The 14,865-nt window shown below is 41.3% G+C and overlaps 1 protein-coding gene across 1 annotated transcript in view; it reads right to left on the bottom strand.

Moving 5' to 3' along the window:
* gpc1b (glypican 1b) overlaps positions 1-14,865 on the bottom strand; it is a 68,416-nt gene that overhangs the window by 19,930 nt on the left and 33,621 nt on the right. Inside the window, exon 3 of the mRNA XM_022194979.2 lies at positions 8,680-8,838. Within this exon, the coding sequence (XP_022050671.1) occupies positions 8,680-8,838 (159 nt within the window). The remainder of the gene's footprint in view (positions 1-8,679; positions 8,839-14,865) is intronic.

The following is a 14,865-nucleotide window of genomic DNA, read 5'->3' as shown; positions in this document are numbered from 1 at the left end:
GCTGATATATGCAGCAAGCAAAGCATTTATCTGCTGGAAACCACACAAGGGAAGCCGGTGTGTGAACTAAAACTAATTTGATTGATGAGTTAATTCATTTTTATTTACAGGATATCATTACACTGCATGATTTTATAGTTCAGATTTGCATGAAAGGGATTTACAGTCTGTACAGCACACTGTCTGTGTCCATAACCACAGCAGACTGATTATACAACATCTCAACAGAGCGGCATGGCCACAGAGGAATACACAACTAATTCAGCATGGGTCATGCATCAAGTTCAAGTAGAATCATATTATAACATCCTCCTACGAATTCCTGCTGTCCGAATTTAACTCCAAGCAAGATAAGTACAGAAATGAGAAAAGTGAGCTACTGAGTTTTGTCTGATGCATTCTTATGCGATTTCTTTTGTGTATGATTTGCAATACTGCATTAAGTGTTGATATATCTCTATTGATATCATGATTACATTTCAACTGTGCCATCCAGCTCTGCTATAAACAACAAGCTTCCTTTCATAATTAACAGCAACAACTTTTCTTTAATGTGACAGTAGATCAAGGAAATCTCTCAAGACACCTCCATCCCATCCTGGCTTTCATTCTTTTTATCTCTGCAACTCACTCACTCACACACACACACACACACACACACATGCAGAGACACACTCAGAACAAGCTAAGTGAAGCGTGCGTGTCTTAATGACTTTCTTCCTGCGGTGAGAGGGGAGTTAATGATTTCATTTGTAATCACTCTGAGCTTCACATCCAGGCCACCTTGACATGTCAGAGGATTATTTTAACTCTCTTCCTACCTTCTCTTATCCCACTGCACACACACACTCCTTAAAGTGCACGCACCCCCCATATAAAATCACTCTTCGGTATTCCACAGGCTTTTATATGCTCATGGTCTTTGACGAATCAATACAGTGCTTCAAACCAGGCAAGTGCAATCCACCTCCATGTGAACCCTTCCGGTGCCTGTCTCTATCTTCAGCTCTCCCCCGTACTCTGTCCATTGTCAAGTTGTGTTATTGACAAGAGGTTCAGTGTAACACGGAGGTAGCAGTGATGTTCACCCAGCTGCCAATCACGCTCACTTAGGGCTTGGACTGATCTCGAGTTACTCTCTCACATGAACGCATTAACTGACTGAAGCTTGTGCTACTTTTTCCACACAAAGGGCTTATGGGTCTGACACATTTAACACTGATGTATGAAGTTAGAACCTGGTTGGAAATTGGTATGACAGTAAACTGCAGATTCTTTTATGACTTGTCTGCTCATCTGTTGATCTCCAGTAAAACTTATTTTGATGTTTGTTTCCTTTTCGTAAAATATGCAATCCAAATTACGGGAGTGGCATGATTTTGGAATTACAGGGTTGTTGCAGCAGAATGACGCTACCGTCTAAATGAAATGAAAAAAAAAGTAGATGCGGGTGTTGACAAGGGAGCTTAAGTGTACTGAACTCACAGAAGCTCATACACTCACTCACATAGAGTAAAGGTCCATAAATATGAAACTAGCGGTGAAACATGTCAGATTAGTTGAGTTTTGGCAGAGCACCACAGTCTGAAAAGGGAGGACTGAATAGCAAAGGGAGATCAGTGGAAGAATGAAAGGGAGTACGAGAGGAAAATGGGGCTGCAAAGGCAGCAATTGTATATCTCTTTCAAATTTGACAGCCTTAATTCTATTTGTCCGTTTGACAAGTGCTGAATTATCATATTAGCTGGATGGTTCCTTGGCAGAGCAGGGAGAGACAGAGACGGAGAGCAAATAACGAGGCATATGCCAAGAGAAAGGGAGGAGGAAATCAGGTGGTGGGGGTATATTAAAAAATAAAACTCGACAGCACTCCAGGCACATCTGCTGAGGCTGTACACTCCTCTGAATGTGTGATTCTAAAACTAAGAACATTTTAAGTTGCATCTGGATCTGGATCAAAAATAATGTGATTTTTCAATCCTGTCCAGGAATATTCAGCATTAACACTATGACAAACTGTGCAGAATTTACATCCCTCAAACTCATGACATCTCCCATCCTGGATGACTAAATGGCACATTGCAGCAATGTTTCAGTCACAGAGATGATTCATCCTCCATTTACAAGCACCCTGGATCCTCGGTCTTTGTTGTTATTTCCCTACCTGTGCAAGGACAATGAAAAAAAAAAAAAGCTCAACAGGCTAAACAAACAGCGCTGTCTTGGGTACAGTGAATGCACAAACGATGATCTGGGAGCCATTAGGCTGTTTATGAGACAGACCGACTCTCCATCAATAACAACACTTATCACACACACACGCTGTGGCCCTGCAACGCTACAAGCCCTTTAGTCAGAATTTAGATGCTATTAAAAGGTCCCTTATATTAAACAAGCCGACACATCACATAATGCATGTCATTTATCAACAGGCTTTTTGTGAAAGCCTTTATTCCACTTTCTCTCCATCTCTCTTCTGACTCTCCCTGGCTGGTATTATGCAGTATTTATCCCTGCTTGTTTCTTTTTCTACCCATCTGGTTCTCCTTTTCCAGCTTTCTCCCCCTTTCCTTGTTTCCTTCCTCTATACTGTTCCTTACCCTCACTATCATGCTGTTCTCTTTTCCCTCTCTCTCAACTTTCATTCCACTGCTTACCCCAATACCATCCTCTCTCTCTCTCTCTCTCTCTCTCTCTCTCTCTCTCTCTCTCTCTCTGCCTCCCTTTTGTCTCTCTTTCATTCTATCCTTCCAAGGCTCCATCGCTCCGAGTGAGTAATGTGTTAGGCATAATTAGGCCAGTGTACCCCAGGTCCCCACCGACACGATTTGCATGCAGATAAAATGAGCCAATCAAGCGCCACAATGGGAGCAGATGTCCTTGTCTCTTATGACATCATCAGAGGTGACCCTGAAAGCAGGAAATTAGAAGGTGGGCGGAGGGATGGTGGGAGTGGATCAAATCTGGTGCCTAATAGTAGGAATACTGAAACACAGATGTAAAATGTGTCACCAGTGTCCAATCCAAATAAGCATGGGTGTCGTGAGTTGGGAGGTGAAAAACATTAGGCCGCTACATTTGCTGCCAATTTATTAGGCACACCTTGCTAAAACGGATGCAGTTGAATACAGAGGGCCTTATTAAAGGTTCTGGGTTAGCCGCTGTGTTCTTGCTAAAAATGTTTTACAGAGAAATGTTTATTCAGCTTGATGGTATTTTGAACGATGCGATTATGTTTCATGTTAGAGGGTGTATTCAGTGCATTAGTCACCCCACACACATACAGGTCCTAACTGCACAGGGAAATATAGCTATATTGTCTAACATATTCCCATATTAACCCTCTAAAGCCCAAGCAGTTTCTGGATGTTTTGTACCTTCTGTCACATTGTTACTCACTGAATGCTCATGTTTCACAGAAATATAAAGTCTCGCACCTCTGTGGAAACAGCACAACCATGGCTAGAAGGAGAAATCTCAAAAACGTCTTCTTTGCTGTAGGACACCATAAATCATCAAAACATGGGAAAAAGAAAGTTTATTATTACTATTATTTATTTTTACAAAATTGTAAAAAAAAAAAAAGAAAAAAAGAAGGAATCAATATGTTTTACATTTTTCCCAAGTGTTTATAAGCATTGGAAATTTTGGAAAAAAATGGTAGCTCTACATATTATATCTATTTTATTATTAACATTTTTCATTTGTTTCAAGTACTTTTTTCTCCTGTATGCTTTGTGTGAAAACAGCTTTGAGTTTAACCCACTTAAAATAAAATGTCTGGAAATTTTTGTCAATAGCAGCAGCTGCATTGCTACAAGCATAAATTTTTTATTTTCTACAGAGTCTACATTTACTTAAAACAGCTTATGATAATACAGATTTATTCATTCTGAAATATTTGCTGTTTTTGGGTGTGCTTAATGTCATTCTCGTCAGTTGCTCCTCCTCAGTCCATCTCCATGGCGTTCCTCAACAGCAGGCCAGCTGGAGACGTTTGGAGCTCTCTTAAGATGGATAACTATGCAAGTTCAATCAGTATCCTTCAAGTCAGATTTAGCTCTATGGCCATAGATCTGCCAACAGAGATGGGCTCAAACACACTGGCCAAGAAGCCTTTGGCCTCTCATAAGTAGAGCGTGTCAGTGCATATATTTATGTGTGTGTGTGTGTGTGTGTGTGTGTGTGTGTGTGTGTGTGTGTGTGTGTGTGTGTGTGTGTGTGTGTGTGTGTGTGTGTGTGTGTGTGTGTTTGTGTGTCAATGACTCAAATCTTGAATTAAGATGAGACAAAATTGACATAAAAACAATGAAAGACTGTTTTATGCTCATGTACAAAATAAAATGATGGGTCAGACACAGTTGAAACTCATTGAGTACAGTTTATTTTAAACTGTTTCTTGAGATCATCAAAGAACTGAGAAAATCAGACAGAAAGATGGATGGGAATTTCACCATTTTTGGCTACATAAAAAAAGCCTTGTAGCAGTTTGACCTTTCCTTCAGTCAGTGCCCACACAAGACAAGCTTTAGAGCAGTTTTGAAAGCAACAGGATCAGGCCAGGAGTTTGCAGTTGAATGCAGAATCATGCAGGGCCATATGCTGCACACACAGCTCTCAAAACACAGAGTCAAGTATGAATTTTGCTAATGTGGTCCTTTCTGTTCAAGTACAAACAAGCATCCCTTCATACAAAGCATATATAAAGCATACTTCTATGTATGTGGCAGCAGGACAATTGAACACATGCACACACACAGGGTGCAGTCAGATATCCAGATGTCACTGATGGCACCATTAGGCCAAACACCACCTGTCAGCTTTAAGGCTTCCGTCTGTCTAACACACCTGGCTGCCATCTAACACACAACTCCCTTTGGTGCCATCACTCTCCATGTCCTCCCTGACCTCTTCCCTCTCGCTCCCTTATGTAACCCCATCTCTCTTTCTCCGTTTACCTCTTTCACTTTCTTTCTGACTAGCACTCTCCGTTTCTGTCTCTTACCCTTGTCCTCGCTCTGCCTTTATGTCCCTGTTTTTCCTGGCTTTTTACCCTTCCATCTGTTTCCTTTTCATCGTCCTCTCACCAAATTTCTTTGTTTAATTTCTCTCCTCGGCATTATGTGTTGCATATTTGTTTAACGTAATCTGTTGTTTAGTTTGCGCCTCTTACACATCATAACTGGCAACCGCATACACACATACAGTATACAAATCCTTTTCAGTTACTCACATAGTGACACACAGTAAATTACAAACGTACAAACACGTGCACATAAACACACATTTGCATGCTCACATATATACAGTGTACAAACTAGGAGCCCGAGAGCCAGCTGCATGTGAGCATGCAAGTCCTCTAATCTGTGGCTTGGTTGGTGCTTCTTCCAAAGTCCCTGGACCTAAAAAGGCCGAGCCTGACTGGGCTGGAACAGTAACACCCTACACTTAGCCACATGGCGCTAGCTAGCCCACACCCTGTTAAACACAGCCAGATGTGCAGCGACTGGAAGCATGGTACAATGTCACTTCACTGTTCCGTGGCCATATGAACTAAAAACTATTCTCCAGACTCAGCAATGAATCAACTAAGCCTCACCTGTTTTCAACCAGCTCTGTAGCTTTCTTAACCTTGCAGAGGATTTTATGCCCGTGAATCCAAATATCCACTTTCAAAACACTTAAAGAATGACAACTCAGTCAACAGTAGTGGTGTAACCATAGCTTTAAACAGAAGTAGCTTGTCTTATTTTCCACTTCTCAACAGCTAAGGCTAATAACAGGATGTCTTTAGCAAAAATGGCTGGATCCTGCCAAATTGCTGGTCATGTGGCAGCAAATGTAACATATTATGGTCCAATTAACCCCGGTCTATCACTCAGCTCCCTTCGAGGACGCAACCTAAAGCAGATGGTTTTTAGACCTCAAGGTCCCAACACACACATACTTCTCCCTCTGTCGGATATACAGTCCCCATCTGATGCTCAGTTGGGGTAAGATAAGGGAACATGAAAAACAGGGATGAAAATCAAAGCTGAACGGAGTTGGAGGGGAGAGGAGAGGATGTACAAATGTGTCTTGATTTGCGATCAACAAAAAAGAACAGCCTAATTAATTTTCTGTTTCAAAGCAACAGCAGCTATCAGAAAATTTCTGACAACATGTCTGGCAAGCAAAGGCGAACAAAAACAAGCTCCAAATGACTTCATTTCGAGGCAACAACTTAGCACGTTCGTGATGCGTGCGTCTGTGTGTATTTATCTACGAGTTTCTGGATGCAAATCATTAGAATGTTTGGAGGCTGCAGCTGAGTGCTGCTTGAATGTGTGTCTGTCGACTGTGTTGTTTACCAGCTCTGCTGTGCTAAATGAAGTGTAGCCCTGAAGAATGGGAAAGTTCAAGAACTGTAGGATGACATAAACTAACTTGGGGAAAATTTGTATGTCTTGGACTGGTTGTTATGTGTCTGTGTACTTTAGCTTTGGTGGGGTGACTGTATGCCTTTGGCACAGCAGCAACAGCACCCTGAGTGAAAAGGAGGGCCATGAGAAAGAAGGACACGAAGTGATGGAAGAAGAGTAAACAAATGTCTCTCAGCCACTAATCACTGTGATCTGAAAAGGTCAAGCTAACTAGCCAAGCTCAGAGCCCCAGCTGACAGATCCATTGTCACAGACTGGCCAAGGGGAACAAGTGGAGTACAGAGACACCTTTCTATTAACTGGAGCAAGTCATTAGACACAAATAATTGCCTTGGTGCGCCAATGTTCCAACACAAAAAAAATCCCTCTCAATTTCTCTGTCTCACTCGCTTTCTCTCTCTTCCCATCTCTCACTCTTGAAGCATTGCAATTAAGACTCAGTATTATTTCATAATATTAGGAACTTATTATACATTTTCTTCCGGTGTTGAGCATACTGAGTAATTCAGACTCTCGCTCTCATGGATGTTTCATAACGTTAAAGTCTGTCTCCGGTCATTGATTTAACCCCAAAAAACCATCACTGTATAACATAAATATATATTTTCATATATATATATATATATATATATACATTGATGTACCTCCACACTATTGCGTCCTACAATATGCAGATCTACTTACTCCCCGTCTCTCTCGACATGAACTCCTCCTTACTCATGGCAGCTGAAGCACACCAGCTCACCAACAACTCAGCAAACATGGAAGACTACGCTACGCTACACAGTAATATTTGAGTAAATCAGCCATGCATGATTGAACCAGAAACCAATTCTGAAGAACAATTATAAAGAAAGTCCTACAGCGCAAGTTGACAGGATTTGTTCCTTAGGTTCTGACATATGAAACCCCAAACCTGAGATGCTTATTTTACTGCTTATTTCACTCATATGTCTTCTAGCATATAAAAAGGTAGTGAGGTTTAAAAAAAAAAAAAAAAGCAACAAAAAAAACTTGATTTTCACAGAAGGGGGTCTTTACCAGTTTACTTCAAAGGGTTTCAATATACGAAATGCAACATGGTGTCGAACATGTAAGGTGAAGTCAGAAATTTGCTCTATTTTTCTGCCTCTACGCTGGTGGGAGTGGAGGTCGGAAGAAATGTGCTTTGAGAAGGTACATACAGTATGTCCGACCATCTGTCTATCAAATGCTTATGAATACTCAATCAGAAATTCCTGTCCAATCATGACACCCACTTCATACAGATTTAAAGTAATTGCCTGGAGGGATTTTTCATCAAATTTTGACCCAAACACTTACTTGGACCGAAGGATGAATTGATTAGATGTTGATAGTCAAAGGTCATGGAAACTATGACCTTATGTCCATTTTAAACTGATAAAAGATCAGAAAAGCCTGGAGAGAATTTCACTGCATCTTGAACAAAAGTGCACTCATTACTGGTCAAAGGTCTATTTTATATGCATGCTAAAGCCCTTTTTTGAGTTGTGTTGTGTCTCATACAGTGAGTATTGATGAGTTACACCACCATTGTGCAGAAACTTTCCACAAGGAACATCTGATTTGGCATTTAACTTGATTCCATTAAAAAAAAAAAAAAAACTCTATCCAAAACCATGTTCTTTTAGGTTCAAGTGCTGCCTAAAGTAATATTTTCAAACCCAGTACTTTAAATCTCCATAAAATGGGCCTGATGATTGGACAGGAGTTTTTGTTCCAGAATACTTGCAATCAGAGTTTGTTCTCTTGTGGAATTAGGAGGAGTAACAAAACAAAAATTTCTTAAATCAATAATCATGTTTTTCTTTAGGGAGCTCTGTAGAAAAAACTATCATCTGAAAATTATCAATTTAGCACAAGTATTTTTTTATATAATGTGATTGGTGTTATTGTTATAATTTAATGTGGCTCTGACTTAGCATTCAATAAGTGATATCCAGAGCTGCATTGGTCACAATTGTGAGAAAAAAATAAAACAAAAAAACAAAGGTAAGTCAGTGCTGCGAATCAATCGGCACATTGTGGCATAAAAAAATTTTTGATTTATTTTACCCTTATTGTCAGTCCATCTGTCTGTCTCTCTCTCTCTGTGTATGTACATCCACATCTTTGTGCAGGTTGGTCATGCCCAGAGTGAAAATGTGAAAAGAGAAAAGCCACACAGATGCACACTCTACATTCACATTCTCTCGTTCACCTCATATATATATGGACTGAGAATACAAACACGTACCATCAAAGGCTTTGTACTGTCCCGCGAGTGAGGTCTGTAAGGATCGTCCAGCATCTTTGAGCACTCCCTCTATCTCCCTGCGACTCAGCGTGGCCAGGTTGTCCTCCATGACACTGGTACAGCAGGTGTAACCCTGAGGACAGATGCGCAGGTGCTCCCCTACAAGAAGGACAGGTGAGAAAGAAGGTGTAGGAAGGTGGTGAAGGAAAGAGCAAAAAGGAGAGAAGGGGTGACAAAAAGAAACACGGCATTAGCATTGACAGGGTCCATCAATCCAGCCAGCGCTCGGCAACAAAACTTAGATTAATAGTCACTGTGTTCCTGCTGTGTAAAATACTCAGCGGTGAGTATGAACATGACAGGACTGAATTAGCTGCAGTAGCTGTTTTTATGGCCTAAACCCAGCCTGTTGGCAGTCGAGGAGGCAGTGCTGCATGCGTCTGCCTGCCTGATTACCTGGCAAGATGTGGTGAACTCTGTGGCAATGGGAGCAGTGGTGCAGGAGTACAGCATCAACTCCCATACAGTTTTAATGAGTACTCTTGACACGCATGCCTGTGCATAAATTTGCACACGTGTGCGCACACGAATACGCTAAACCCAGAAAAACAGGGTGGTAGAAACGATCTATAAGCTCAACACACACGCACGCACGCACCCACAATCGAATGCCATACGAGAGAATTTAAACAAGGGCTGTCAGAGTTGATTAAAGCTGCAGTCAGGCTGCAGCGGAAATCAGAACAAATTACGTAAGATGGAAATTCCATCATCCTCATCGATGCATTCAAATGCGAAGGGGGAAAAAAATCATGAGTGGCATTCATGTACAGGTGAGGAGAAGAAATAATATGACACTTGAGATGATATTTTTACTTTTGAAGATTCCTCCCCAATGTTACTATTTCCACACTTATACAGACCTGCATAATACAAATTCACACAGGCAAACAATGATCAAAAAACAAGGATGCACTGTGCTACTTAGGGTAAGGTAAAACAAATTACTTCTGGTAATGAAACGAAATAAGAAAGCTTTTAGATTATTCTGTCTAACACAAAGACATAAAAACAATATAAAGCTCCTTTCTTGCAAAGCGTGAAAATTATTTATCGCTGCTTCTGATACACCCACATAGACAAAAGCACACAGAGAAAAATTAAAAAGGCAGGGAAAAGTATGCAGACAAGCTTTCCTGAGCTCAGACCTCCCCAAGGAGCGTAGAGGTCATATCTTTTCGCTCAGTGTGCTGCTGTTTATGTAGGCATAGTGGAAGTTGGAAATGATTTTTTTCCCCCTATTTTTGTAATCAAAGAGGCTTTTCTGAAAATCTCCTTTCCACCTCTATTTTACATGGACTTCCTTACACACTGAAACACATTCTGTCTATGGATTGGTGTTTCTAGTTAATTTCTCCAATTATCCATCATGTTGCTGCTCATTTTAAGCTATTGCTTTCTATTATTAAGTAATTACAGGTACAGTGTGTGATCTTTTCTTCAAAAGGATACATTCTATTCATTCTCACCACCTGAAATGATGTCAGTGAAGGGATGCTACTTGGTTATTACACTCTGACAGGCTCCAGTGGGAGTGCCAGGCATACAGGTTACAATAACCACAGTTTATATTACAGAAGCCAACATCTCCATTGTGAGTTATTATTAGTGTGCCACTGATTGCATTTTGCATCATGCACTGTTTATAGTGCAAGTCGTAGATTTTCCACTGATTACCTCCTCCATTGATGAGGAACTGAATCTCAAAGAGTGCAAAGTCGCTGATCGTCCCACTCACTGACCGTAACATGGAAAAGCATTCCAACTGTCTCGCTGTGTTTCCCACCACATCAATCACTCTTTAACCTTTTTATTCTTCCCTATAGAGCCCTCTGAGATGTTCTTGCATGGCCTTGATCACATCACTCAAATTGACATTAATCCAAATGGACACATTCATGTAGACCCACATACAGCATATATGCACGCAGTTATCATTTGTTGATGCACCTGCTTTGAATAAATTGCAATTTATAGTCATTTTAAAGTGATTAGCTTCTAACCTGGAACCTGCTTTTTTGTTTGACACAAATTCAAGATTCATATGATAGTTTCAAGGCCATCACTTTATACTACTCAGGCCCCATCCACACGAAGACAAAACGAGGTCTAAACGCATAAGTTTCTTGCAGAATCTGCGTATCATCCACACGAAGACGGCGTTTTGGGGGTCTGTAAACGATCATTTTTGAAATCAGGTTCCAGATGGAAAGATTTTGAAACGCCGTATAAGTAGCTCCGTGTTTACTGGCTATCCGCTACTTTTCAGATACGCTTGCGTCATAGTTTCGTATCTTCATTGACACGCATGCGCCACACGCGGCAACGAAGCTAGTGACCCTACTATCCCTGCTGCAGCAAAATCTTCTTCTCAATCACCACCGAGTTGAACAAACAATTATCGAGGAGACATTACGGCACTTTATTTACTTCCCGGCTTGGTCTCTGTTTACAACTTTTGCCTCAAGTGCGCATGCCCACTGTTTTTTCTTCTGTTTGCGCGCGTTTCCGTCATATCGTTACAGCGCCCCGAGAGGTCTGGCATGTGTTTTACAGCGTTTCTATGCGTATTGAGTGCATTCATGTAGACGCACAGATTTTCTGAGACGCCTTCGTCTTTATGGCGATCGTTTTTGAAACTTTTGTCTTCGTGTGGATGGGGCCTAAATCTGTTCTACCTGTCTAATGTCTCCAGTGTGCTCTTCTACGCTGAGCTGTGCTAGGACAGGAATGTGAAGGCTAGGGACAGGAACAGACTTGACAAGCTGGTCAACAAGGCTAGCAAAGTTGTGGAGCAAGAGCTGGACTCTGTGGTCACAGTAGCTGAACGACGTTCTCTGAACAAGCCGCTGCCCAACTTAGATGACCCTAACCATCCCCTATACGGCACTTTGGACGGAGGAGAGGAGCATGTTCAGTGGCAAGCTACGGTTGCTGAAATGCTCCACAGACAGACTAAGGAAGTCCTTTGTCAACCGAACCAACCGGCTCTGCAATTCGTCCTGGTAGGGATGCAAATTTGGATTTCATTTTATTTAGCAGAGTGTTCCCTCTTTTATATTATATTTTATATTGTTTATACTTCTGCTAACCTTTTACACCTCCCTGTGCCTTATTGGATATCTCGATTTCCTTCGGGATTATTAAAGTATATTTTGATTTGATTTTGATTTGATATATTTTAAGCAAATAAAATATCACAATAACATTCAAAATAACCGAGAGGCTAAACTTATTTTGCCGCAATATTGCATTTTGGTTTTTTGCAATATTCTAATAATCTTATGTAATCAAAGTCAGATTTTTACAATAATTCCAGTAGTATTTCTGAGCCTCAGTGCCATAATCAAACCTTTACAGTTTATACATTCTAATACTGTGACAAGTCTGAAAATGTCAGCTCACATCACTGGGCTTTACATGGCTTGCACGAAGGCATATGCAAATTTGGTAAACACACATAAGTGCTGGATTAATGATTTAATGCCCCTCACGCCGTCATTAGCATGCACCTGGCAGAAGCTCAGCTCAGGGCGAGTCTATAGGCACAGTGTGCACATCGATGAGATTGACTCCTTTCTATCGTCAAAGCCAGTGACTTCTGTGAGCAGGGGCTCAATGATTACAAGCAGGCCTTTCACCTCCTTTTACTGTAGCTGTAAGCCAAGTTAATCACTGTGTAACCCCTCTTTCTGTTCACTGCGTTTTACAGTCAAAGTGTGTATAACAAGAACCCATGCGCTTTACTGATAATATGCCAAGCAAGTTTCTATAACTGTCTGAGGGCCTCGTCCAGTCCAACTCCCAAGTGGAGCAATTAAAGGTAATTCTCCTCTTCAAACACCAAAGTGAAGAACTGGCTGCTCAGACCAGAGGAGGGGGTGACATTGAGCATCTCTCAGCAGCCTCTCACTGGCCGCGATGCGAGGCAAACCCACACACCACGGCAGAGGATATGGACCTGGAGTAAGTCTGCAGGATTTGTCCATGAATAAGAAACTGATTGAGAAGGGGAAGAGGTAAAGATGCGAGTACAAGAAAGCTGAGGACGAAACAAGGAGTGAGAAACAGAGAGAGAGGCAAGATTGATGGAGGAACAGTATGCAGTACTTTTGTGAGTTCAGCTGCAATCTGCCAGCCCCTGTGATGGCCATTTAAACGTCTGCCCCGATTTTACTGTGTATGTGTACTATAGGTCCTGAGACCATTCCTTCCTATGCAGTCTGCTCGCCGTCTATCCTTTCAAGGACATTTGTGCACAAAAAGGGAGGTGTGAAGTCTCCCAGATGCAGCCAGAGAGAAACAGTCTTCTCAGAGGGTCCATTTTTATGTATAAATAACAAGGGTGATGATTTTCAGTAGACACCCACAACATCTGCAAAGAGCTGGAACGCTCTCACAGCCGAGAACACACAGATGCTTTCCAGCAGGAAAAGGTCACCTGTAACAGAGTGTCATGTTTCCAGTTGGCTGACCTAATAGTCGGCTGAGGTTACAAATGGATCAGTGTCTTCCGTTTGATTCAGTCGAGTGTGTGTGTCTGTTTGGGTGAGACTGACATTAACACGGTCCCATTTAAAATCTAGAGTAAAAGTATACTTAACATGCAGAAATGTCTCTCCTGCTTTGTACACTCCTTCATACACCCCCACTTGCTATATCTATTGGCTTTACGTGCGCACACACACACACACACAGCCAGAGGATACTAGAATAATCAGCAGAGGAGGGCAGGTCAGTTTGTAGTGGGAGCATCTAAAGGGCCACAATAGACAGAGCAGCTAATACTGAAGCCCAAGACGTCCAGTCTTCTGTGCTAATAATACGAGACATATCCTATTTTCTGTACTTAGAGAAAGCTAAGAAAAAATTATTCTTTCATTACAAACCATGAAAGCACTACTCATACATTAGAGATTGAGTCTTATAATAACCCATCTCCAGCCTGCCTTCACAGCTTCTTGTCCCAATTGTTCCTGATTTCATATAGAATGCATGATAAACTTTAAAAAAAAAAAAGCTGACATAATATATGTTTAACATGGGAATTGCAGCTTTTAAAGTGACTGTGCAGTTGGTGCACAGAGATGCTGCTCAAAATTAGAAGATCTATTCACATATATTTACACTGACAGAGTAGGTGTTCTGCAATAATCAATCAGCAAAGAGGGAGCAAGCCAATCACGTGGCTTCTCCTAAAATTACTGGCATGCATTCACTTCCCACCCACACAAACATGAATCTATCCATGAGGGGAGGGCAAAATTAAGGAAACTTTCACCCCCAAACCAGCTCTCCATCACTCCGTTGCCTTTTCTTTTGATGGACAGGGCTGTTAAATAGTGAGCAATTCCCCGACCATTAGCTTATCATTGTTCACCAGGGAGGAAGGCTCCTATTAAACAGCAATCTGGGAAGGCAGAATAAGGTCGTGCACACTGTGATAAAGCACGGGAGAGACTGACAGTCAGAGGCTTTTAGAGATGGTGGGAAACACGAGGGCAACAGGAAATTAGGAATGACTCTAAATCGGTCTGGGAACAAAAGAGAAGAAGTCAAAATTCTTGTCTTGTCCACTTAGGTCACAGTTAATGAGTCACTGCTCAGTGTAGATTAGTTTTATTCTGCGCTGTGGCCACAAGAAATCTGAAAGAAAAGAAACCCCAGTGTCTCGCAGCGCAGTGCACACACATTGTAGCGATTTATTGCACAATTTTAGACAATCTCATTGATTTCTTGTGAAATGTTCAGATGCAATATTAGTCCCACCATTTCAGAATGTGTCAACCTGCAAAGGTGTTGTGCTGACTGAGACACTCTATGCAATTTTAAGCTGGTCCATTCAGACTATTCACTGTGCTCATGAAGGGTTTTGGGCATCCCACCAGTTGCAGCTTATTCAAAATCTCAGTTTCTTTGTCCTTCACATTGGTAAGAAAAATTGGACCGTAGAATAAATTTTCCTCATTGTTGTCTGCAGAGGATTTTTTTTCTTTTGCCTTTTAACACTGTGTACCTTTTAGTCATTCCTAATTTCGACAGCTGCTGCAAAAAAAAAAAAAGCCAGTGGTGAACAATATTGCCTCACAGAAAGTAAGAACTCCAGAACTTGTCAATTTTTGAATA

This window comes from Acanthochromis polyacanthus, chromosome 9, assembly GCF_021347895.1.
Source record: "Acanthochromis polyacanthus isolate Apoly-LR-REF ecotype Palm Island chromosome 9, KAUST_Apoly_ChrSc, whole genome shotgun sequence".
Lineage (NCBI taxonomy): Eukaryota > Metazoa > Chordata > Actinopteri > Pomacentridae > Acanthochromis > Acanthochromis polyacanthus.
The sequence above is the reverse complement of the archived record's forward strand: the minus strand, read 5'-3'. Positions and strand labels throughout refer to the sequence as shown.